The following is a 25,293-nucleotide window of genomic DNA, read 5'->3' as shown; positions in this document are numbered from 1 at the left end:
TCCAGGGGCACACATTAATGCCTCTTTCTGTAAGATCATATTTTAGATCTCTTAATCCACCTAACAACAACCATACTAACTATTAACAAGCAGCAAATTAGGAGTTTATTGAGGCAAATGGTGAATGAAGTTATTAGTGAGAATTGGTCCCCAAACTAAAGTGTGACCATATATTTTAATAAGTTCTGGTCAGAATATGTATGTGGTTTCACAACACAACATTATTTCACCCATATTTTGATATTTTATTTTCACAAACGTTATTTGAAACATTAAAGAAAATGCTTTTCTTGCAGTATGCTTTTTTTATTTTTTTTACTATCACTTTGTACATTTAAATTGATGCAGACACCTCGTCTTTGACCCATGTGTCAGAAATAATGCAGCCATTAAAAACTCTCCATAAAAAAAGACAAAACTTGTCCACCAGAGCACATCTTTGCATTCTCACACATGTGTGACCCTGAAGCATCAAACCAGTCTTAAGTATACATTTTGACAATGTATTGTTGGCTTTTGCTACAAATATACCCCAGAGACTCCAGACTGCTTCTGTGCTCCAGGAACACATTTCAGCACATAATGTGGATGGAGAGCATCTGTATAGAGTTAGTTGTGGCTCTGACGTGTGTCGTTCTTCCCACAGATGGACCGGTTTGAGAAGGCCGTGTATTACCTGGACGCTGTGGTGTCTTTCATCGAGTGTGGAAACGCTCTGGAGAAGAGCGCCCAGGAGGCTAAATCCCCCTTCCCCATGTACGCAGAGACTGTGGAACTCATCAAGTAAGCTTCCAGAATACGTCCTCCAGCGTCTCTCTCCACTGTGCGTCAGGAGTGTGCTGACAAACGTGTGTGTGTGTGTTTGCAGGTACACTATGAAGCTGAAGAGCTACCTGGCGCCGGATGCAACCTCCGCAGACAAAAGGCTAGCGGTGCTGTGGTACGTCCCAGAAACACATCAGTGGTCTCGAGATGAACATATGAACACACTGATTCGAGGTTTATCAGCCTGGTCTTAGTATGCTCTTACAATCTCTAGTGATTGGCATCTTCTGTTTCCAACAGAATGATGTTAAAGGGACAGTTCACCCAAAAAAGAAAACCCTGTCATCATTTACTCACACCACACTTGTTCCAAACTTGGGTTTCTTTGTACTGTTGAACACGACAGTTTGACTTAAGTCATGAAGTGAATGGAGTTGAGGCTGATGTCTGTGTTAATGTGAATCCAGTGTGTGGTAAACCGGTGTCAGATCGAATCTGTGTCTCTCTGCAGTCTGAGGTGCCAAGCGCTCCTGTATCTGAGGCTCTTCAAGCTGCGCAAAGAAAGTGCTCTGAAATACTCGAAAACACTCACTGAACACTTGAAGGTAACAGGATTTTCTGTGTTTTAAATCAGGACTATAAGGTTCTTCTCAAACTATTTGCAAATGTACGCTACAATTCAAAAGTTTGGAGTCTGTACGATCTTTTTGATTGTTTTTGGTGGGTTTATTTCATATTAAATATTATTATTATTATTATTATTATATCAATTTAATATTTTAAAATGGGATTACAAATTAAACTAACTGATTTCGGTAACACTTTAGAATAATGGTCCATTAGTTAATGTTAGTGAACTACTTTAGTTAACATGATCTAAGCAAGAACAATCCTCTTACAGCATTTATTCATCTCAGTTAATGTGAATTACAACATTTACTAATGCATTATTCAAATCAAAAGTTGTGCTTGTTAACATTAATGTACTGTGAATGAGCGTGAACTAACAATGAATAACTGTGTTTTCATTAACTAACATTAACAAAGATGAATAAATACAGTAATAAATGTATTGTTCATTGTTTGTTCATGTTAATTAATGAATTAACTTACATTAACTAATGGACCATTATTCTAAAGTGTTACCCTGATTTCTATTTGAATTAGAATTTTTAATTCATGACTCAAGAAACATTTATTTTACTTTACTGTCTTATGATCAATCTAATGTGTCTTTGCTAAATATAAAAGTTTTAATTTCTTAAAAAAAATTAAAAAACAGTGTAGGTCTGAAATATCCAGTGTGACAGAATTCCAGAAAACAGGAAAACCTTGTAGTTTTTGTAGTTTCCAGAGATCATAACATATATACCAGATGTATTAAGTAAGGTTTCATTTGTCTGTTTATTCCAGAATTCGTTGAGTAATAACCAAGCTCCATCTCCTGGAGTAGCAAAGTAAGTGACATTGGTTTATATTATTATTATTATTATTATTGTAGATGGTGTAAATATTATAGAAACGTAAGGGTGACCACATGCAGAACACGTTAGCAACCACATTGCAACATCCTGGCAACCTCACGCAGAAAACACACACACACACACACACACACAGAAAAAAAACAGTAACAAAAAGGCCCCAATGTGTAATATCTCTCCTCTTTTATATATGCCATTAAACAATAACAAACAATGTATAACTTACAAATTAACGAGATTGATATTACCTCTAATATTGATTTTTAAACTCGCCTTTTGTTCTTAAAAAGCGTTAAATGTGAGGCAGTGTTATATTCTGTTTTTGAAATATAAGCCAATATTGCAAAATGACATGCATTGCAAAAAAAAAAAAAGTATGTATGTATAACACAATTTTGACTTTATGCTAAAAAAAACTCCAAATTTTTTTTTTGTGGCAGATAATTGTTGTGGTTATAATCATAAATTCACTTCATTTTCTCAGATCAAGAGTTCCTATCATTTCATTTTGCTACATGATTTAAATATCTTGAGACATTTGCACTGAAAGCAGGACAAAACACTGATGAAGAGCATCGCTTCTTTTCCGTGTGATGAAGACATTGCACACATTCTAGTGTTTGGAAGCATTGCTATTCAAGTTCTCCCATTCATTCTTTACATGTTACAGTTTTAGAAAACCTGCAGAAACCCTGTGTGTATGAATAAACTGGTAGCAGTCACTTAAACATTACACTTAGAGTGAGTACAGAAGGAAGAGCTGTTCGTGCACAGATCCTTCATTGTGTGTCTTGTGCGTCCTGCAGTAAGACGGTGGGAATGCCGTCTCCGGTCTCTCCTAAACTGTCCCCGGGCAGTGCGGGGAGCTTCTCGTCCAGCAGCTCCAGCCAGAGCTCCAGCTCCTCCGTCACCATCCCACAGCGCATCCACCAGATGGCAGCCAGCTACGTCCAGGTCACCTCCAACTTCCTGTACGCCATCGAGGTGTGGGAGCAGGCCGAACAGCTCGCCAAAGAGCAGAGAGGTGCTATTTTAATCCCTTTCCTTCTTCCTGAAGCTGGGTTTGTGACTCCACACACCTTTACTGACTTTTCTTCAGTCACTCTGTTTCTAAGTCCGTGGAAAGCATTGCATTGTCTGTGATATTTGCTTACACATCAATAGATTTTACAGGTTACTTTACCCAAAAATACACTGTTTACACTCATCTAAAGTGATATATAGATATATATTGTACATTTTTTTGGCAAAATTTAGCTGCTAACTTCCAGAATTTTATATAAAATTGGATGTACATTACATTGCCATTTTAAAAGTTTGGATCAGTTTTTTTTTTATGTTTTTTTGAATCAGGTCTGCCTTTATTTGATCGAAGATAAAGGGGAAAAAAAATGTAAAATTGTAAAATATTATTACAGTTTAAAATGCTGGTGTTTTATTATAATATACTTTAAAATCTAATTTATTTCTGTGATGCGCAGCTGTATTTTCAGCATCATTCCTCCAGTCTTCAGTGTCACATGATCTTCAGAAATCATGAAAATATACTGATTTATTATCAATGACGGAAACTTTTGTGCTGCTCAATATATTTTAGAGACTGTAATGCTTTTTTCAGGATTCTGATGATGAATTAAAAGTCAAAGATCTTTGTTTATATAAAATAGAAATCTTTTGAATGTACACCGCTGAGTCAGAAAAAAAAACTTTGGATGTGTTAAATAAGTAAAAATTGATATAAACTTTATACTGTTAAAACAAAAATCTATTTTAAATAAATGCTGTTTTTTTGTTTTTGTATTTCTATGAAGCTGTTTTAAAGAACAAAAATCAGGTGTAATACGCTATATAGCTTAATGTGACCTGATTCTGGCTCAGGATCGTGTTTTTTTTTTTTTTTTTTTTTTTTTTTTTCGAATCCGGATGTGAGCACCTGCTAAAGATCATCAGTTTTGACTACTTCTTCTTTTTGGTGTTTGTTCTGCAGAGTTCTTCGCCGAGCTGGACAAGGCTATGGGCCCGCTCATCTTCAACACCAGCAGCATGACTGAGCTGGTGCGGTTCACTCGGCAGGGCCTGCACTGGCTGAGACTGGACGCCAAGCTCATTCAGTAGAGCCGTGATACACACACACACACTCGATCTGCCTCAGACACCTCTGTGACACTGTGTTCATTTCTACACCAGCTTGCCAAAAATGGAAACACTCGTTGCCCCGCCCCTCCACCACAGACCCTATGAATATTCATGAGAGGGGAGGCGGCCAAACCGCACGTCTGTCAGAGCGCTCATACACTGCATCGTCCTGCTCGTGTCATCAAACAGAGAAGAAAAACAGCCTGCTTTCTTACTTTGACTGTCCTTTTTGGTTTATTTTCTGCTAGCTGTAAGCAAACAAGAATAATAACTGGATGTTTATGGCTTTTTATTTCAACCAAAGTACCTCCCTTTAACCAAAGGTGCTTTAAAATTGAGGTTTTCTCCTTTTATCATTTTATTGTGCCTTGTATTTGATATACAGGAAACCGAGAGACACAATATCTGGAAATACACATGTAGACTTTTACGCAGGGTGTGGATTGCCAAAGGCTTGTAAAACGAGAAGCAGAAAGAGCAAATAATGAATGCAGTGCTGACTGATCCTCTTTCTTGTATACCAGACCAAAAGACTGTACGGCTCCATATCAATGCATTATTACTAATGTGTTTTATTTTTGTTGTTTTTTTTTGGCCTGGCTTATCCACAGATCCCACAAAGGAATTATAGCCTGTCTACAACAAACTCCCAGGCCAAGACGTTTATATGAAATGTAGCGCTCGCATAGGCGTCACTTTCTCGCTCTTGATTTTCTGGTATTAAACGCAGGAGTATTTTATTACCGTGGCTCAGCCTAATATAGATTTTATTTAGATAACGGCGAATCGCTTCGTTCCAGGTTGCGTTTTCACTCTTGGGTGTGGATACAGGGTTGCAATACGAGATGAGAGACGTATTTCTATTGTATATGAAAATATCATATTTAAGTATTTAATGTGAGTCTTGAGGTTGCCTTTATAGTGTCGTAGTCACCTCTGTGCTGCAGTTCTTTTAAAAGCAAGCAGTCATGTAAGGATATATTTATGTGTTCTAGCAGTTTTATATCTGTACATATTACATCGAGTGATTTTAGCGCAGACCTGCTCTTAATCTACACACACAGTAAATCGGATAGAAAATTGGATAGGTTTAGCACCAGAAAGAGGAGGGTCAAGTGAAAAGTCAATCCAATGCTGGACACTTAGCATCTCTTGCACTAGAATCTTTCCTCTAATTGGCTCCCAAACTGTTTTTTCTGTCTATGCAGATGTTTTTCTTGCTTGTCCTAACAAGGACTCCTGCCAATTAAAATGTTCAGCAGTTACAACAAACTTCTAGAGGTTAAACATTTAATGACTGGCCCTCTGTCTTGATAAATCCATCGTTTTGATTGAGAGAGTCAGTAAATGCATTGTGTTATAGGGGTGAGGTCTGTTAATTGTGCTTTTATGTAAATTAATTCATGCACTAATGTGATTTCTGTACCAGATTCATGATGATAAAGTAACTGCATATGAATATGGGTTGTTTAAAAGGATTTTCCCATGTCCTTTTTGGCTTCTCCAGACATGAAGGTGTTGTCCTTTTTTTTCTTTTCAGTTTTTACCGTTTTTGTATTTTCTACTAGAGTTCATGATAGTGCTTTAGAGACTCAGACTGACCGATTGATTTAAATCCATCTTTAATTTTATTTGTGATCATATCTGTACGAGGGTAAGAGTTTTTTTTTTTTCTTATCCTGTTGAAAAATAACACTCGCATGTTTCTATTTAAATACTAAGATGTACAGATGTACATAATTCTCTTTTAGGGTAAATTTTTAAGACGATTTAACATTTGTATTAATTGTAAATAGGATGTGAATAGATTGAATGCACATGTTTGAGTTTTTTCCTCCGAACACTGTATGTTAGTTATGTCCTGTTCAGATTTCCTGTGCTCTATGAACATGGCTCTCTGTCATTCGGATGATCTTGGTCGGGTTGAAATGGGCTAAATACAGTCAACTATAAGAAAGATCTAGCATTAGTGACATCATTTAGAGCGGTTCTCGATGTCTGTATGTAGTACTCATTTTATAGTGATCTCAAAACAATCATTGACGAGCAGTATAAAACCAATTTAGTTTTAAAAGTATTGACGAGATTGACAAGAAAAAATCTACATATATATATATATATTCATATATGGATGCAACATGATTTTAAGGTACTCTTATGAGCCTCGATTATCCAAACTTGTAATAACTTGTAATTTAAACACTTTTTTTTTTTTTTTTTTGGTGGAGTGAGTATTACTAATGGAGTCTGTTGCGGATCATCTTTGTATTTTGCTGTATTGAGAATAAAATCTATATGATTAAAAAGTTTTGGCTCTGATTAGGATTACTTTTGAAACCTTAAAAGTGTTTTTGAGCTTTGATGTGTAGTTTTTAACTTTAATTTGGCATTAAGAACATGCTGTGAATTTGATGCACAAGGCCAGAAAGAAATGTCTGATTCTTCCCGTGCTTCATCATTTTAATCACCTCTTTACAGCTCACGTTAATGATTCTGCTCTGTGACTAATGGAGGTTTAGAAGAAGGCTAGAAATATTCCCTGCAGTCTGAAAGCATAGGTTTAAAACAGAACTGGAACTAATTGTCAATTGTACCAGCATTGCAGAAAGCTACTTTTAAAAGTAGTGCATTACAATATTGTGTTGCACCATAAAGTAACTAATTGCGTCAGTTACTTTTTGTGTAAAGTAATGAATGCATTGTTACTTTAGTGTTACTTTTTTCACCCGATATTTATTTTAAAAAAGTAACTCTATAATATGTGTTGTGGATTTAAAAGTGATGTGTTACTTGAAAAAAGTAATGCGTTAGCCCCAACACTGCATTCTACCTTATCTTTCTACCTATCTCTAGGTTAGTGAAAATATAAAGCATTACCACAAATAAAGATACAAAGTTATCAAATGTACATTCATCCGGACTTCTAGGAGAACTTGAGCTCTAATAGTATAATTATAATCACAATCCGTTTGGTATTTGGATCTTGCAAAGCTGGGTCATGCATAGCACTACTGAAAGCACTTAAATCAGATTGCAAAAAAAATGTGCAGTGCACATCGAGCTCATTGACCTACATTAACACGTAATAAGCAAGGCTTACATTGTTTTTTTTTTTTTTTGGTTTGGCATTTTAAGATGCAAACACAAAATATTGACAATTTGCTTGTTTACGTTTTCATGGTCACGGTTTCTCATTTTTAAATGTCGTTCAGACACTAATTTCTTTCTCTTTCCAATCGCCATTCATCATTTAAACGGACAGTTCACCCAAAAAATGAAAATACTGTCATTCAGTTAACCTGCATGAGTTTCTTCTATTGAGCACAAAAATATTTACTGAATATTGGTAAAAGAACAGTTACTACTGGCAGCCACTGATTTCCTAGTATAATCCTAGTATATATCTGCTATGTTCACCCGAAAAAAGTTTGAAACAAGTTGAGGTTGAGTAAATGATGCCCTATTTAAAAAAATTTTGGTGTGAACTATTACTTTAACTATAGACGTAATATTCATATTACATGTGTACAGTTATGCAGCATTAACATTTACATAAACAAATAGGAGGTGCAATTGATGGACAGCTCAGTAACTTTTCCTGTAATCGCCCCGCCCCTTTTTAGCCCCGCCCCCGCTCGCTGGCAGTAGCTTCACTTTGCTTCAAGACACACGGAGTTATGCTTTAAAACACTCAGTTTATGGCGTTAACCCGACAGCTGCTGTTATGAGTCGCATCCTGACAGAAGCGTGCAGGTAAGAGTTTGAGTTAAGAGTTAAAAGTGCTGGTATCTTTTTGTAAATACGATAGTTTCGGTCCACGGCTCACAGCAACAGGTGGATAATACACGACGTATCTGTATTATATAGTATAGCAATTATGAGCAATGGTTTTACTTTTAAAAGGAACTCTATAGTGGAATATAGATGTTCACTCAGATGTATGTAGTATACTTTTAACACGGGCTTTTAATAAATGTAAGGCTGTAACAATATGTAATATGTAATCACGCATCTACTTTCTAATATTGAGAATAAACAATAGGGGAACAACACCAATTTAACCCATTTAAGTCTAGGTTTGAATTTTTTTTTCAGCTGATGTATGTAATAATTAGGTAGAAAGAGAGATAAGAGGATTGCAGTATACTTTGGCACAGGGTCTGTTCATAACAGATGTGTTGCATCACTCTCTGTTTGTTTGTTTCTGGGTCACAGTCCACTTTAGTAGAAATATACAGTAAGCCAAGTAATATGTGAGATGAATTTAGAGGGGTGAAAACTTGACCGTCTTGTGTTGAAGTCTTCCTTCATGCTGTAGCAGGCTCTGATGGGTCAGGAGTTGTGTTGCATGCAAGACAAATAAACACAAATTCAACTGCTGATACTGAAAAAAACCTGCCACACACACTGCAGCGTCGTCTCGCTCTTGTGGTAGACACACCTTCCAGATTCAGAGAATGCACAAGCAAGTTTTACTACTAGCAGCAACAACAACAAAGATGCCTCCCTTGCTTGCACTGTCGTTAAAAACACCTGTTTCTGTTACAGGTGCAATTATGCTTGCATGCTGTAAAATATCACTTAAGGATTGTCTGTTAATAATCATTTACACGCTATGTAATATTCAGCAATGTCCTTTTGTATGGAGATAATACATTTATTGTTTGGGTGTTACTTTAACGTTTAGTACATCCTCAATGCAAACTGGTTTATCCAGGCTCACAAACTTGTTTATCTGTTAAATGCATCTTGAACAGCAGCTTTTGACATTGATCTTCTGAGTAAAAAAAAAAAAGAAAAGAATACTAATAATTTAAAACCTTTGAATGTGACTTTACATTAAAACAAGTCTCCCGTGTTTTTTGAAAATGCTGACACACTCACATGGCATGTGCCACATGGGTCAGTTACACGCATTATAAAGGCCATTATGGGCAGATGTCAGGCAGGCATGACGGTAAACAGATCCGGTGCAAAGTCACCTGAGCTTTTGTTGTAATAAATATTGTGAAACGGTTAGCAGTTTGGCCAGATGTGACTGCTGTCTAACCTCTAGTTAAATGAGTCGTTCATTTGAAAATGAAACTTCATTCCTCTTTTAGATTTGTATGATTGTGGAGCACAAAAGAAGAAATGATTAAAGACTTTGTCAGCCGGCCGGCCTTTTCTATATAATGAAAATGAGTAGCGAGCTATGACGACCGTGCTCCAAAATTATTAAAAATAAAACTTTACATAAAATGAATGTTTAATATGAGATCTACATTATCAGTAAATAATGTGTTTGTGTTTCATGAAACAAAGAAAGTCGTGCAGGTTTAGAACAACATAATGTGAATCTCTTCTTATCGGTGAACAAACTGTTTAACGCCGTGCAGATTGTGGCAGAATAAGCCGTATTTAAGAAGTAAATCTGTACACCTAAAAGAGACAGTTCACCAAAAATTATCATTTTGTCATTAGTACTCACCCTCATGTCACTGCTGTTTATGTTCTGCTCAGTTGACTTTTCATATGATACTCTGTTGTTCCTCTGTTTCTTAGCTTCTGATTATGTGCCTGTTTGTTTCTGTAGTAGTCAATTATGTTCACCTGTGTTTTTGTGTAGTCCCTTATAGCCCTGTGTTTTGATTTGTATCTGTCAGTCGTCATTAACACATAGTGTGTTTTGCATTAATTTCCATCACATTCTATAATTACTGTTTCTAGAAGCCACATCATAACAGCTCCAAACCTGTATACGTTTCTTTCTTCAAAAGAAGTTCTTTTGAACAATGTTTGTGACCAAAACGAGATGCTGGCAGCCATTGACTTCCACAGTATTTTTTTCCATACTATGGAGATCAGTGGCTGACCAGCACAACATGAAGGTGAGTTAATAATGACAACATTTTCATTTTTGGGTGAACAGTCCGTAATAGGCCTAACATTTGAACGGTATGTAAGTAAATTTAGTTTTGACGTAAGTCAAAATCTTTTCAGATCAACTGAAGCTGTCTAAGAGGGGCGATTATATATTAAAACAAATATTAGGCTATTATTGTTATTTTTAAGAAATATATTACTATTTGTGTAATAATACAAATAAATGAAGAAAAAAATAGATGAATATGTAATAAAAATATTTTTTATTAATATTTATTGATTATTAATTACATTTTCCCTTCTTTTTATAAAACAATTAAATTATCATGTGAAACCAAACCCTTTTAAACAAAAGCACCCTCAAAAGTCTTTACTAGCGTTCAACTTATGCCATACAAATTTGTGGAAGTAAAATAATGGCAAATATTTCTGAAATAAAAAGCATGTTGAATTGCATTAACAGTATGCATTGTATTATCAGGGGTTGCATTTTTAGGGACAGAAATTCTACATGGTTATATATTTAATCTGTGAATATTTACATTCAAAACATTTCATGCACACTTTCATTATTAACAATTTTTTATTCAATTAAAAAATGCAATAATCCATATTCCACCTTCCAGAGTTCACTTCCAAAATAATTGGTGTGTTTAAAAAATAAAATAAAAACTTTAATAATATGTGCATTTTTCAATAAACATTTGTCATTATTTTATTTCCATACACACTGTCAGTTCAGTCGGTTGATTAAAATGTGAAGCAAAAGAAGGTTTTAACCAAAAAATTAAAACATAGTTCTGAATGAACGAGGAACTTACATGATCAGGAAAAATATTGGTAAAGTACTTCATATGAAGTGAAAAGGTGGTGAAAGTAGTGTTTGCCTCGTGCTTATATCTCGGCATTTCATGTCCCTTTGTTCTTCAGCACTCATCATGTGACCCTCTTGTAATTCATTAAATGAGAGCGCTGTCTACATGAACTAGTGCAGCTCATAAAGAGGAAGCAGCGTGATCCAGACAACTCAAGCTCAGAGGAATCCCTGGAGAATGTGACCGACCGAATGCTTCAGCATCTCTGAGTGATCGAGCATTAAAACAAGCCCACTGTAGGACAATGAGACGTCTGGCATTAGAATAAACCCAGTTAGGTACATTATGGAGAATCTACTGAAAATGACACCAAAAGTCGCACCACTTTCTATTGGCAGTAAACCAAACTCTGGCATGGCATGCATTTAGGGTGAATCAACCAAATAATAAGTTATCAATCATACTGCAAGCTGTGTTCACTGTCGGTTCGAGCTTCGGTTTCTAAGATGTTCCTCCACTTTGTTGCATCATGTGGCTAATGTGTCTTGCTTAAAACCAGTGTGTCATTTTTAGCTCATAACAGAGCTATTCAGAATGCTGATGTGTGGTAGACTTGACATTTATCCTGAAATCACAGAGCATTTCAAGCATATTCCAAGATACACAACAAGCAGCACCATGTGCCTCCTCCACTTCTCCACGTTTTCATCTTTTTCTTCCCGCTCTACAGTGATGCACCTCTGAACTAATGCCAGGTGGCAAAGTTCACAAGCGCTGAACTAGGGCCGTGCAACAGGCTTTATTCTCTCTCTTCTCTTACTGTAATGGCTGCTCTTTGTCATTGCTGTAATTAGCAGAAGCGCAGGGATGGAACACATTTGTCACATTCCTTCCATATTAGAATTTAAATAACAGCTATTATCTTATATTATCTTTTTTAACCTTGAAGGCCTTTGTGTTGAGTTTCAAGTATCTTACGCAGTGAAAAGAAGGAACCGCTAATTAAGCTGAACTTTCCATTAGCTGTGGTTTCATTCATGAGATCTTTTTGAGTCGTTCAGCAGAACAGGTTTTTGTCCTTGAAAAAAAATGAAAACAAAAAGAAAACACACTTGTGCTATGTGTGAATATTGTAATCTTTCGAAGCACATCGACAAAAATCCAGTGATGTGATAAATCTATTTATCCAAGAGTTCCCTTTAATTCATTCACATCCAAAAAACAAAAATCAGTATTCCCCATTGTCTTCTTTTAGCATTTTAATTTCTTCCAGATTATTGTTATATATTTTTTTGCTTTACAGTCTGGACGGACAACGCTACAGATCCCATAACTGTACATGAAATTATCCAGGATTGTATGTAAATGTTTTAGCTACTAACCCAAAGTTTTAAGTAATTTCAGACTTTAAAGTTGAGAAAAAAAGGTAAAGTATTATAAGATAACAAGAAGAGAATGTGTTTGTATTTTCACATTTTTAGTTAGCATAATGTTATTAAATAACTACCTCAAATTCTTTTTTTATTTATTAAAATACATTCATTATTAGTTTAAAAGAATGTTTGGAATTATTATAAAAAGGCTAGAAACTAGATTCTTTATTTATTTACATTTATTTTATTTAAATTTTTTGTAGCACAAGGGGAAAATATTAGGAAGATTCACTTCCAGCATAGAAGAGCAGTTATGTGTGACACCTCGGCGATGTCAACAGGTGGGAAAATGTTCTTGACTGGTTTGATCTGGCTGAGATAATATTTCTCAGGAGTGTCAGCACATGAGTTATAGTGGTTCCTCTGTGTCCTTGTAAACCAATCAGAGGACATGTGCCATACCAATCTCTTCAGCTGATCAAACTGTTTTCATTTGCAAGTCAAATTTGTGAGGAACACATGCAAATGTTAGTCTTGGTCTCGTAATGTTGCCATAGTTTGCTTCAAGGTCAGTGAACAGGAATCCAGAAAGGAATGTTTGAACAGTCAGACATTAAGGTTATGTCTTCACCTGACATTCAAGGCTTGGCGAGAGTAAAGAGAAAACACACAATGTCCAAACTATATTTCACCCTGAAAACAAAAGAAGAATAAAGGAACTTTAATTTGCTTAATGAAAATGAAGTTTACTGGACCATTACATTTAATGCAAAAGTATTTCCCATTACAGATAAATGTCCTAAAAAAAACCTGTAATCTTGCAAAATGTTATTAGAATATTAAATAATAGTTTCTATTTTAATATCCTTTAAAATATATTTTATTTCTGTGATGCAAAGTTGAATTTCCATCAGCCATAACTCCAGTGTAAAGTCAAGTCAAGTCACCTTTATTTATATAGCGCTTTAAACAAAATACATTGCGTCAAAGCAACTGAACAACATTCATTAGGAAAACAATGTGTCAATAATGCAAAATGACAGTTAAAGGCAGTTCATCATTGAATTCAGTGATGTCATCTCTGTTCAGTTAAATAGTGTCTGTGCATTTATTTGCAATCAAGTCAACGATATCGCTGTAGATGAAGTGACCCCAACTAAGCAAGCCAGAGGCGACAGCGGCAAGGAACCGAAACGCCATCGGTGACAGAATGGAGTAAAAACCTTGGGAGAAACCAGGCTCAGTTGGGGGGCCAGTTCTCCTCTGACCAGACGAAACCAGTAGTTCAATTCCAGGCTGCAGCAAAGTCAGATTGTGCAGAAGAATCATCTGTTTCCTGTGGTCTTGTCCTGGTGCTCCTCTGAGACAAGGTCTTTACAGGGGATCTGTATCTGGGGCTCTAGTTGTCCTGGTCTCCGCTGTCTTTCAGGGATGTAGAGGTCCTTTCTAGGTGCTGATCCACCATCTGGTCTGGATACGTACTGGATCCGGGTGACTGCAGTGACCCTCTAAAATGGATACAGACTGGATCTGGTGGCTACGGTGACCTCGGAATAAGAGATAAACAGACAAATATTAGTGTAGATGCCATTCTTCTAATGATGTAGCAAGTACATCGGGTGTTATGGGAAGTGTTCCCGGTTCCGGTTTACCTAATTAATGCAGCCTAAAAATCCTTTAACGGATTTGGATATTAAAAGCATATTAGTATGTTATGTGTATGCCAGGTTAAAGAGATGGGTCTTTAATCTAGATTTAAACTGCAAGAGTGTGTCTGCCTCCCAAACAATGTTAGGTAGGTTATTCCAGAGTTTAGGCGCCAAATAGGAAAAGGGTCTGCCGCCCGCAGTTGATTTTGATATTCTAGGTATTATCAAATTGCCTGAGTTTTGAGAACGTAGCGGACGTAGAGGATTATAATGTGAAAGGAGCTCATTCATATACTGAGGTGCTAAACCATTCAGGGCTTTATAAGTAATAAGCAATATTTTAATATCTATATGATCTTTGATAGGGAGCCAGTGCAGTGTTGACAGGACCGGGCTAATATGGTCATACTTCCTGGTTCTAGTAAGAACTCTTGCTGCTGCATTTTGGACTAGCTGTAGTTTGTTTATTAAGCGTGCAGAACAACCACCCAATAAAGCATTACAATAATCTAACCTTGAGGTCATAAACGCATGAATTAGCATTTCTCTATTTGACAATGAGAGCATAGGCCGTAATTTAGATATATTTTTGAGATGGAAAAATGCAGTTTTACAAATGCTAGAAACGTGGCTTTCTAAGGAAAGATTGCGATCAAATAACACACCTAGGTTTCTGACTGATGATGAAGAATTTACAGAGCAGCCATCAAGTCTTAGACAGTGTTCTAGGTTATTACATGCAGAGTTTTTAGGTCAGTGAATTCAGTGAACAACAGTGAAAGCTAACACCATGTTTCCTGATGATATCTCCCAAGGGTAACATATAAAGCGTGAAGAGTAGCGGCCCTAGTACTGAGCCTTGAGGCACTCCATACTGCACTTATGATCGATATGATACTGTACATTTTCATTCACTGCTATGAACTGATGGCGGTCATATAAGTACGATTTAAACCATGCTAATGCACTTCCATTAATGCCAACAAAGTGTTCAAGTCTATGCAAAAGAATGTTGTGGTCAATTGTGTCAAACGCAGCACTAAGATCCAATAAAACTAATAGAGAGACAACCACGATCAGATGATAAGAGCAGATCATTTGTAACTCTAAGAAGAGCAGTCTCAATACTATGATACGGTCTAAATCCTGACTGGAAATCCTCACAGATACCATTTTTCTCTAAGAAGGAATATAATTGTGAGGATACCACCTTTTCTAGTATCTTGGACAGAAAAGGAAGATTCAAGATTGGTCTGTAATGAACTAGTTCTTTGGGGTCAAGTTATGGTTTTTTGATGAGAGCCTTAATAACAGCCAGTTTGAAGGTTTTGGGGACATATCCTAATGACAATGAGGAATTAATAATAGTCAGAAGAGGATCTATGACTTCAGGAAGCACCTCTTTTAGGAGCTTAGATGGTATAGGGTCATATGATCCTTCACAAATCATTCTAATATGCTGATTTATTAGAATTATCAATGTTGGCTGTCAAATATTTTTTTGTTAATATGTTAAATGACGTATTAGCTTGGCTAGTAGCTAAAATTAATAATAAATAAGTAAAGTGTTAATTTATTTATTTCAATTAACATTCATTTTAATTAATTAATAAATGTTTTTTATGGTTTTAATTTTAATTAAATTTAATCAGTTAACTATAATGCAAAAAAAAATTCTTTCTTTTGATTTTGAGAGAAACTAAGACCTGACATATTTTGGCAGAAGTTCTCTTGAGGTGATTTTTTTTTTTTTTAGTGTGTGTGTTTTAGGGCTGATCTAATCGATTAATCGAAAGCCTCCAAACCAGAAAAAAAAAGAAGGATCTGACTATAAAGGTTTGGTACCTGGAACCATTCTGGTGTGTGAATGCACCTGCTCTCCATAGATCTGTATGTATTGTAGACGTAGTCTGTGACTGTGCTGAGTTTGATTGACAGGTGAGTGTCACCTGATAGCACCTGTACCTGACTTGGCCTCTCCGAGAATGTAATGTGAGAACTTCAGCCCCGGTAGCATTACTTATCTGTTTCCAGCTTACTTTCCAACAGAGTTGCGAAAGGAGAAAAGTGCACCTTGCAGATTTTTGTCTGTGACTTGCAGTATTTCCTTGTCAAGTGTTGTCATTGAGTTCCTCTCTGAATAAATGAGAATAAAAATGAAACTTTGTCCTTATGGGCTGTAAACGAAATATTTTAGTGTAATCAAGCGAGTGCAAGCCATCTCATAATGAGACGAGTCCTAGTCAGCACAGGTCTTATCAGTAACATTAGCCACTGAAGTTGAATCATCAGAGAAAGTCGTGTCATGAATACTAACAACGCGAGTCAATGTGACATAATACTGTATGTGTTTGCATTGCATGTGTAAGTTTATCTTGCACATTCCCATCCCATGTAATCACTTTACCACTGATAAGGACTCAACAAGAGTGCCTGCTGTTAGCTAGTCGTCATTAGGTTACATGAGAAGTGACCATGCACAAGCACGCATCTGTCGGGTTGTGTGAGTTTCTTGAAGTATGCAGAATTCATGCCAACTTCTTTAAATAGGCATTGAAGTTTCATCAGTCAAACTTCAGTTTAGGGAGTCACTATTAACTCTGACTTTTGCTTTAATAAACTCCTGATTTGCTACTTTTTAATAGGTAGTTGTAAAACGGGGCAGTTTTGCTGTCATATCTTGAATTTTAGGGCATATAACTGCATTCTCATGAGCTCCATTACTCTCCTATAGACAACCATGTAATTGTAATATTTATAGATAAATAGTGTTCTTAAATTCCCTTAACTGCACAGACTCTTGCATTATAGTGAATAACGATGCATGCTTAAATGGCTGACAAAATATGTGATTATTAAAGTCAGTTGAGATGTTAAACGAATCATGATTTAAATGCAGTGGTTGACTAATTTTAAATAGAAAGAGCACAGGCTAAGCCTTAGTTTGTTTATATGAAGATATTTATTTTATTTGTGTTTTTTATTTATTGGGATTTGTTTTCAATTTAGTTTTGTTATTTGACATTTAAATTTCACAACGAAATGTGCAGCTTTTGGTCTGAGAAATAATAAAAGAACACCTTTTTGTTTATAATTTTTTTTTTTTTAATTAATTTTGTCAAAAAAAAGAAAAGAAAATCGTATTATTAAATCAGTATCATAAATCAGTATCATAAATCCTTATATCCCTATTAATTTATAAAACTCTGACCATCTCACTATGATAAAACACATTGGTACTCAATATATTATTATTATTATTAATAATTAGGGGACCAAAATCTTATGTCATGATATCAGTCATTTTATTTCATGGTAACGATGTATATCACAATATAGTTATTTTTGCTTTAAATAAGGTCTTTATGATATCAAAAATTGATACCTTAGCAATTGCATAATCTTTGTTACCAGTGTCAATCACAAAAAAAAAAAAAAATCACAAAAAATTAATACTAGCCTAAAAACATAAAATAAAAACACACTGAAGATGAGTAAACAGTCATCAATTAAATTAAAATAATAAATTAATTACAAACAATAGGACAAAAAAAAAACTACAGTAGAACAAATGAATAAAAATGGCTACATTGTATAAAGTAATCAAATGTATAAAAAAAAAAATATATATATATATATATATATATATATATATATATATATATATATATATATACATACAAAATTATATGTAAATTAAATATATATATTTCGTCTTATTAAAGTTACAAAGGTGATTTAGTTGAGCATTAAGAGGTTTTCTCTCTTTTGTTGTTTGATTAACATGAATGACAGACAGCAGGAATATTAGACTGCTGTCACTTTAAGAGCTGCCCAGATCCGATATACTGTTACTACCACTTTTGTTTTCTTTCTCAGCTGTTTGATTTCACTTAAGTATATTTTTAAGTATCATTTCTACTGGTATGTTGCCCATCCCTATTAATAATGATCACAAAAAATGAGTTAATGAGTTAATATAGTCAAGTCAATATATAATACGGAAAATAAACCTACGAGCAACAGTAACATTTTGGATGGAAATACATGATTTTATGACTCTAGGAATGCAAGGAAACCAAGCTCCATCTTTATGAAAGGATGTGAATGACTATAATCAGGCATGTTATGTTCTCAACTATCAGTGACTGGGAAGAAAGACACTTCGTGACATCATTGAATTGTACGGTGCGTTAGATCACTGGAACGCCTCGAGAAAAGATTTTGTCAAGGTTCATCGCCCTTTTCTCATCCTGACTCCTTTTGTGCCTTTCCCTTCATTTACCTGCTGTGTTTCCTGTACTCTCATGGCTTCTTGTTGTGAGTTTTTTGGTAATGAGAGACCATAATTATTCCTCACAGTATCCTTATCACGGCTGACAATAAGCATACTGCTTCTAGTAAGATCCCACTACTTTTTATTCTGTTGTGTTCTTGCTATAAAGGACGGCCACTACATAGACTTCAGGAAGGACAACATAAAGAATGTCAGAGCTCAAAGTGGGCCATTCCCCCCCCCCGACACATCCGTTTGCTGTATTTTGTTACACTTCTTCACCTTGTCCTGTAACCTAAGCGAGGCGATGTTAAGAATGTGTCGTAGTTTGTCACAAAACAATCCCTGGTTAGAGTTTAGCCTAGTTCTTACTTGCCCTTTTGTGGTTTTCATGTGCATCTGTAAAACAGTTTTTCTGGAGATATTCACCAAGGTGGGAATATTTCAAATAGAGTTGTTCTTAAAAAATGTGCCAGTGACATCAATTAAAAAAAATGAAATGATGCAACTTTAAATCTAAAAAGGCCTGTTGTTACAGGCGTACGGCTAAAACCTAAAACTGTTTATTCCAACATTTACAATCCTAATTCTAAATTAATAATACCTTTTTAAAATCAAGTGTTAGTTATCTGTTAGTTAATGCACTTGCATACACAATGAATAATTGCATTTTATCAACTATCAGTAACAAAGATTTATAAATGCTGTAGAAAATATATTGTCAGTTCATGATATTTAATATGAATAGCTTACTGTAAAGTTTTTGCTGACTAATTATTGTTGTGTCCGTCTAATTGCATTTGAGTTTTTGTTTTGTTTTTATTTTGTGTGCGTGCCATTACACTTGGTTTAGCTTTACTTGCTTCTGTTTGCTTGACCTCATTTTATCCCAAATACCACGGACTTCAACAAGACGGATTTATGAAGGCAGAAACTGTATACAAGGCATTCTTTAATTGACCCATCGCTAAACCCCAACATTTATGAAACAAAAAGCCTTTTTTGGTCAAAATGACTGAAGTGCATATCTAAGACTATGATCTATGATCGTTTTACTTTGTAGCGTGTGTGTCTTTTATAAATTAGTTTCCTTGGGGGGTGGGGGGGTGGATGTTCATTGCTTGTTTGGTTAGTCATGTTTTAAAAGGGTTTTGGAGCATTGTCATTGGTTTGTGCTAAATTGTCTTTTAACGAATGCTACTGCTTAGTGTTTTCATAATTTGCACTGATCCTGCTTTATACCTTTGCTTGTTAACTGCATTAAAAGTCTGGGTCAGAAGCAATGAACATAATCCTGAAAATGTCTGAAAATCATCCAAAATGTTATCGTGACGTAGATCTGAGTAAGAAAGTCACGTTATTCACCACCCATTTTACTTTTAAAATCTAACGACAGCTAAATGTCATGAAAATTATTGATAAACACAAATATGTGGTAAGTAATGTAATGTAATGATATGTAAGATAATGTAAGCTCACACTTCTTGAAAACAGCAATTGTGATATTATCATAAACTAAATATTGCAGCCTAATTTGACCTTTAAACAAGAAGAAAAAAAAAAGATTTGTAGTTTTAATAAAAAAAAATTTTTAAATTAAATAAAATCAGTTTTTGTATTGGTCAAACAAAACTGATGGTGTTATAGTTCATTTGTTTTCCTCAGGCAATTTCAGATATAGTTCCTCATGCTTTACTTTATCTTCGAACTGATGATCTGATCTTATCATCTTTTATGTGATTCTTTGTTACCTTACTTCTTGTTTTATTTTTTATTTAGGTCTGTAACAAATAGCAGTATCCACAGTAAAATAAATACAAAACAAAAATCTTAAAATCGAAAAAAAAAATTTATCAAACTTACTGTATTTTCAGTAATACAAGTCATGTTTCTTATCATCTGTAGCTTACTGTAACTTATATAAATTGCTTGCTGGCTAAAGGACATTTATTATATAACGAATGCAATAATTTGTTTGTTTATACGTATATTTTTGATTCTTTTCTTTTCTGAATTATTAAATGTAAAGGAGTTGTTGTGAAGTGAAGGGATGTTTATAGTGTTTCTAATGTTTGTTAATGTTAGTTTTATGTTATTTATGAACGTAGTTATGAAATAGTTGGCTCTTTCTTCGTTAATTGCACATGTCAACAACGTATGATCTTGTTTTGTGGAGAGATCTCATCACCGTTTATGAGAACAGGTGATGATGGATGGCGCTTGAATACTTTGAGTCTGAGTGAGGTTAAGAATAGCTCACCTTTTGTTTGTCAGAGGCTTTAGTAAATTCATCTGTGAGGTGGGAGTGTCAGAAGTAATTACAGCAGTGTGGTGCACCTGCGCTGGACTCCTCACAACGAAGAAAAGACATGAGGCATGAAGAGATGTTGGGTTGGTGGATGAATCTAGTTTCGTATTGAAGTATCTGACTTTTGTGAGTTTATACCTCGAAATTCTGACTTTATTCATAATTCTGAGACTTTCAATTGTGAGTTATATAGTCCAAATCTGAGTTATACGTTTATATATTACACAATTCTTACTTTAAAACTCGCAATTGAAAGAAAAAAGTCAGAATTGTGAGATAAAAAGTCACAATTACCTCTCTGCCACCTCAATATATGAATACATGAACACATAAACGTCATCTCTAGAACTGCTCTGAGAATCACTTCATGAGCATTTTACCATATCTTTTGAGAAAAAACTATCATCATATTATATACAAACAGCAACCCTTCAAAATAAAAGTTCGGTTTAACTTGAAGAAACTGTGACAGAAATATTGCTTAATGTAATGATACTAAGAATAACTGCTAATAATAAATGTATTAAAACATAAATTTTAAACAAATATTTACCAGAATTTATTCAGCAGAAAAATATAAATACTCAAAATTTTGTGGAAGAAATAAATACAATGATAATAAATGATTATAATTTTCTAAAAATCAATTAATTAAAAATGCTTTTGATTATCAATATTTGGTAAAAAAAAAAAAAAAATTTATATACACATATATATATATATATATGTGTTATATATATATATATATAACTTTTAATAATTTCCCGTTTAATCAATAACCGAATCCAGAAAGATTCAAATAAAGAAAAAAAAAGAATTTTTGAAAAAAAAAAAACTGATTTCTTATGGACCCTACATTTTATTCGTTTTATTTAAACTTTCATTCATTTAGTTGCAGAAAAGGGCTTTTCTAAACTTTTGAGAGGAGACACATATGTAAGATTACTAAAAGAAAATCTTCCTTTTAATCTTCCTGTTGTTTGGTAGAAACTATGGCGATTTTTCTTTTGGTAACACAATAACATTTCCTGCAACAATCTACATAAGTTCTTCTTGTGCTACCAGCTCAAATGATTTTGAATGGAATAATGCGCTGGATGACAAAGCCTTCGTATTCGAGGGCAGGGTCGGCCCATCTCTGAGAGGGTCTGCGCTGAAAACGTCCTGCTTGGCAGCTTTCTCCGTGCAGAGGACTCTGGGAATAAATGGCACCAGGGCCCACTTTATTCTGATGCTGGCCGGGAATGCAAGGCCTTTTTTTCACTCCTCAGACACCATTATCAGCGGTGAAATATTCCCTCTACTGCACCCATTGTGTGCTCTCGGGGTGGACGTCACAGACAGGAGGCCCATCCTGCCGGCGTTTGTCTGAGGAGAGATTTGCTGCGCTGAGGAGAATGTTTTCCAGGATATGCCTGCAGAGAAGTTTAAAGACTTTGTCTACTTTATTTCTCTCTCTCTTGAAGTCTTGGGTTTTCTAAACTCTTACTCTGAGTAGCCTGGTGTCATTTCTCCCAGCAGTTAGCATACAGTAGTATACATCTTTTGACAGGAGAGAAGTATGCCACTGATGCAGACCAGCATGCTTTATATATTAGTACTGAATGGTGATCAAAAAAGTTTGTCCCGGATATAGAACCTTTTGTAGTTTCCTCTAGCTCCTGTGCATATCATCGCTAGCTTGCATTGCGCTTCCTTCCACTTGAATGTTTCTCTGTACTCATGCATAGAACATAATGCAGCATTTCCTGCACACAAACATCCATGTTTATATACTGCAATATGTAAATAAAGCATAATGTTCTCACGGTCAATCAAAAAAACCGTGTTTGTTATCTGGGAGCATATTTATTACAATTACAATACTGATTTCAATATTGCTTGCTATGAGTGTTGTCTAGTGATAGAAGAATCACCCAGGTTCAAAATAATATATTCCGTGATGTTATAGTACAGTAGTCAACATTTGATGTGGATCAATTAAGTTAATCATCTTGTTCTAAAACAAGAACGCATTTTGGTTTTAGGAGAACTTTGATTAAAAGGTTTTGATCCACTTCAAATGCTGACTGGTATATCTAAAAGTAATGCCTATAGCTTGAATGGATTAAAGACTTGCATATATAAATTTAAGGTGGAATCTTTTATAAATCCGGCATTCATTGAATTTATCTCAAGTACATAATCCATCTAAGAGTTCTCACATGATTACTGCCAAAATGTTTCAGCCTGGTTAAAATTGCATTCCAGACATTTTTCAATCAGTCCCCCATCCAAGCACCTGTTCCTCAGGACTCTCATTAAAGATGTCATCATTTTTCACTTTTTCATTTGATCATTATTTATATCTTTGTTTCTTTAAAAAAAGAAAAAAAAAAGTTTTGTAAAATCTAATTGCATGCTCCTATGTCTATAGTGTGTCTAAAAATCGTTCTGCACTTTGTTGTACACTTTACCAACCAGTTTCATCAGTTTCCTCATTAGTTAACAAAAAAGCTCATATCCCGTCGTCATACAAGCTTTCAAGCGTCCTTTAAAGAACTTACTAGGTTAAGTCATCCTTACAGTGAGCTGGTAAATAGGGCTCAAGGAAAGAGCTTGGTATTACAAGAATTTTGCACATGAAGGCTAAAATCAGATTGCTTCGTTATTATCATAGTGGACTTTAAGAGTACTGCATTGTACCAAGTACTACACTTGACTGGAGTTCAAACACAGGGGAGGAAGTTGTAATGCACACACATCTTTCATAGAGTTCTTTTCTGCGTTTTGTAGTATAGTAGTGTGAATCGAGTAAGTTGTGCATTCATATTGAAATCGCAGCTTTCCTTGCACCGTGTCCTAACCAGACGCAACATGACGCCGTGACACGTGAAGGTATATTTCCCACGTTAATCAGAGTTTCTCTCTTAACCAGCTGCGACACATAACAAGTGACGGGGGATTCTATTTCAAAAACAAATCCTATTTTTTGTGATGTCACGTCTGCAACAACAAACTATGACAGTGATAATCACAGGTACTTGTCAAGTCAAGTCACCTATATATATATTAGTGGTGGGCCGTTATCAGCGTTAACGTGCTGCATTAACGGGAGACTCCTATCGGGCGATTAAAAAAAATAATAATAATATCGCAGTTAATCTATTCTCAAAGTCGGGTTGAGAGCTGGGTCTATACTAGGCGAGCTATGATGACTTTCACCTTGATATTTTAGCACGGATGTATGCCTAGTCGAATTGCACTGTAGGGGGCGAGAACGAGTCTTCGAACCTGTGTATGCCTACTAGGGCTGTTTCTCTAATCTAGATTAATTCCAAGATTACAGTGAGATTAATCTAGATTAAAAAAATGTATCTATGCCCACCACTAATATATATATATATATTAGTGCTGTCAATCGATTAAAAACTTTAACTAGATTAATCACACATTTTTTCTGTGATTAATCGCAATAAAAAAAGAAATGTTTTTGTACGTTTTTAATATATTTTTTCAATGTAATAATTTCACAGTTAAATTTAAATACTTGTTTAAATGACATATTTTTATGAATGAAGGCCAGTATTACTGATATTAATACAGCTACTGATTTTTTTTTTTTTTTACATTTATTATTAGGCTTCAAAAATATAACCGTTTTTAATTTAAGTAAACCTAAAACAATGCTAACATAAACCCATAATAAATGTCATGTTTACTCCTGCCCTTCCTGTCTTAACAGTTAGGAAATATACATAAATTTAATAAAGTTATCAAAGTTATATGCAGTCTGCACTGCATAAACTATAAATTAAATAGTTAATCCTTATTAAAGCTACAAAAGTTTAGTCAAGAGCAGCGAGTCATTTTCTCTGTTCCCTTTGTTCTTTAACTTTACTGACAGGAAGCTTTATTGGCTGCTGTCCCTTTAAGAGCAGACAGACACGCGGATCTCACCGTTTATATACTGTCTATGGATCTCGCCTCATTCTCTCACAACTCTTTTTGTTCATTTTAGACTTTATATAAATCATTTAAGATTGCTCTTATGAGGATAATCGACAAAACTGGCACTTTGGGATGTTTATTGTTAGTTCAAGCGCTTAAGAGAACTGGATTCTGGCGCCCTGTCTATGCATTGTGTGTGTGTGTGTGTGTGTGTGTACGTGTGTATGTGTCACATAAGGGCATTCACAGACAGCACATTCTCTTTTGTCTTGCCGCGCTTGAAATGTTTAAAAAAATTTAAATGAATAAGAGTGTGATCATATAATGTAAAGCTAGCCAACGGATGGCAGAAAATACGGATACTGCGTTAATTGCATTAAATATTTTGACACGTTAAACCAGACAAAAATTAATCGCATGCGTTAACGCGTTAACGTTGACAGCACTAATATATATATATAACGCTTTAAACCAAAAAGTTTGCATCAAAGCCAACTGAACAACATTAGGAAAACAATGTCAATAATGCAAAATGACAATTAAAGGTAGTTCATCATTGAATTCAGTGGTGTCATCATCTCAGTTCAGTTTAAATAGTATCTGTGCAATCATATGCAATCGAACGATATCGCTGTAAATGAAGGGAAGGGACCCCAGCTAACCAAGCCAGAGGCGACAGCGGCAAAGAACCAAAA

The 25,293-nt window shown here is 35.0% G+C and overlaps 2 protein-coding genes across 4 annotated transcripts in view; both read left to right on the top strand.

The window, feature by feature from the left end:
• LOC132117526 (AF4/FMR2 family member 4-like) overlaps window positions 1-5,431 on the top strand; it is a 37,680-nt gene extending 32,249 nt beyond the window's left edge. For all 3 annotated transcript variants that reach the window (XM_059526864.1, XM_059526865.1, XM_059526863.1), the window contains 6 exons: window positions 647-783; window positions 869-940; window positions 1,277-1,370; window positions 2,179-2,222; window positions 3,053-3,270; window positions 4,234-5,431. In XM_059526864.1, coding sequence (XP_059382847.1) covers window positions 647-783; window positions 869-940; window positions 1,277-1,370; window positions 2,179-2,222; window positions 3,053-3,270; window positions 4,234-4,361 — 693 coding nt within the window. In that variant the 3' untranslated portion in view covers window positions 4,362-5,431. The remainder of the gene's footprint in view (window positions 1-646; window positions 784-868; window positions 941-1,276; window positions 1,371-2,178; window positions 2,223-3,052; window positions 3,271-4,233) is intronic.
• A 2,569-nt stretch (window positions 5,432-8,000) lies between these two features.
• LOC132116839 (protein Shroom1-like) overlaps window positions 8,001-25,293 on the top strand; it is a 30,090-nt gene continuing 12,797 nt past the window's right edge. The window contains exon 1 of the mRNA XM_059525705.1: window positions 8,001-8,135. The gene's annotated coding sequence lies outside the window, so the exon portion shown is untranslated. The remainder of the gene's footprint in view (window positions 8,136-25,293) is intronic.

Source organism: Carassius carassius, chromosome 36, assembly GCF_963082965.1.
Source record: "Carassius carassius chromosome 36, fCarCar2.1, whole genome shotgun sequence".
Taxonomy (NCBI): Eukaryota; Metazoa; Chordata; class Actinopteri; order Cypriniformes; family Cyprinidae; genus Carassius; species Carassius carassius.
Note: the sequence above shows the minus strand (reverse complement) of the source record. Positions and strands in the feature narration are given on the sequence as shown.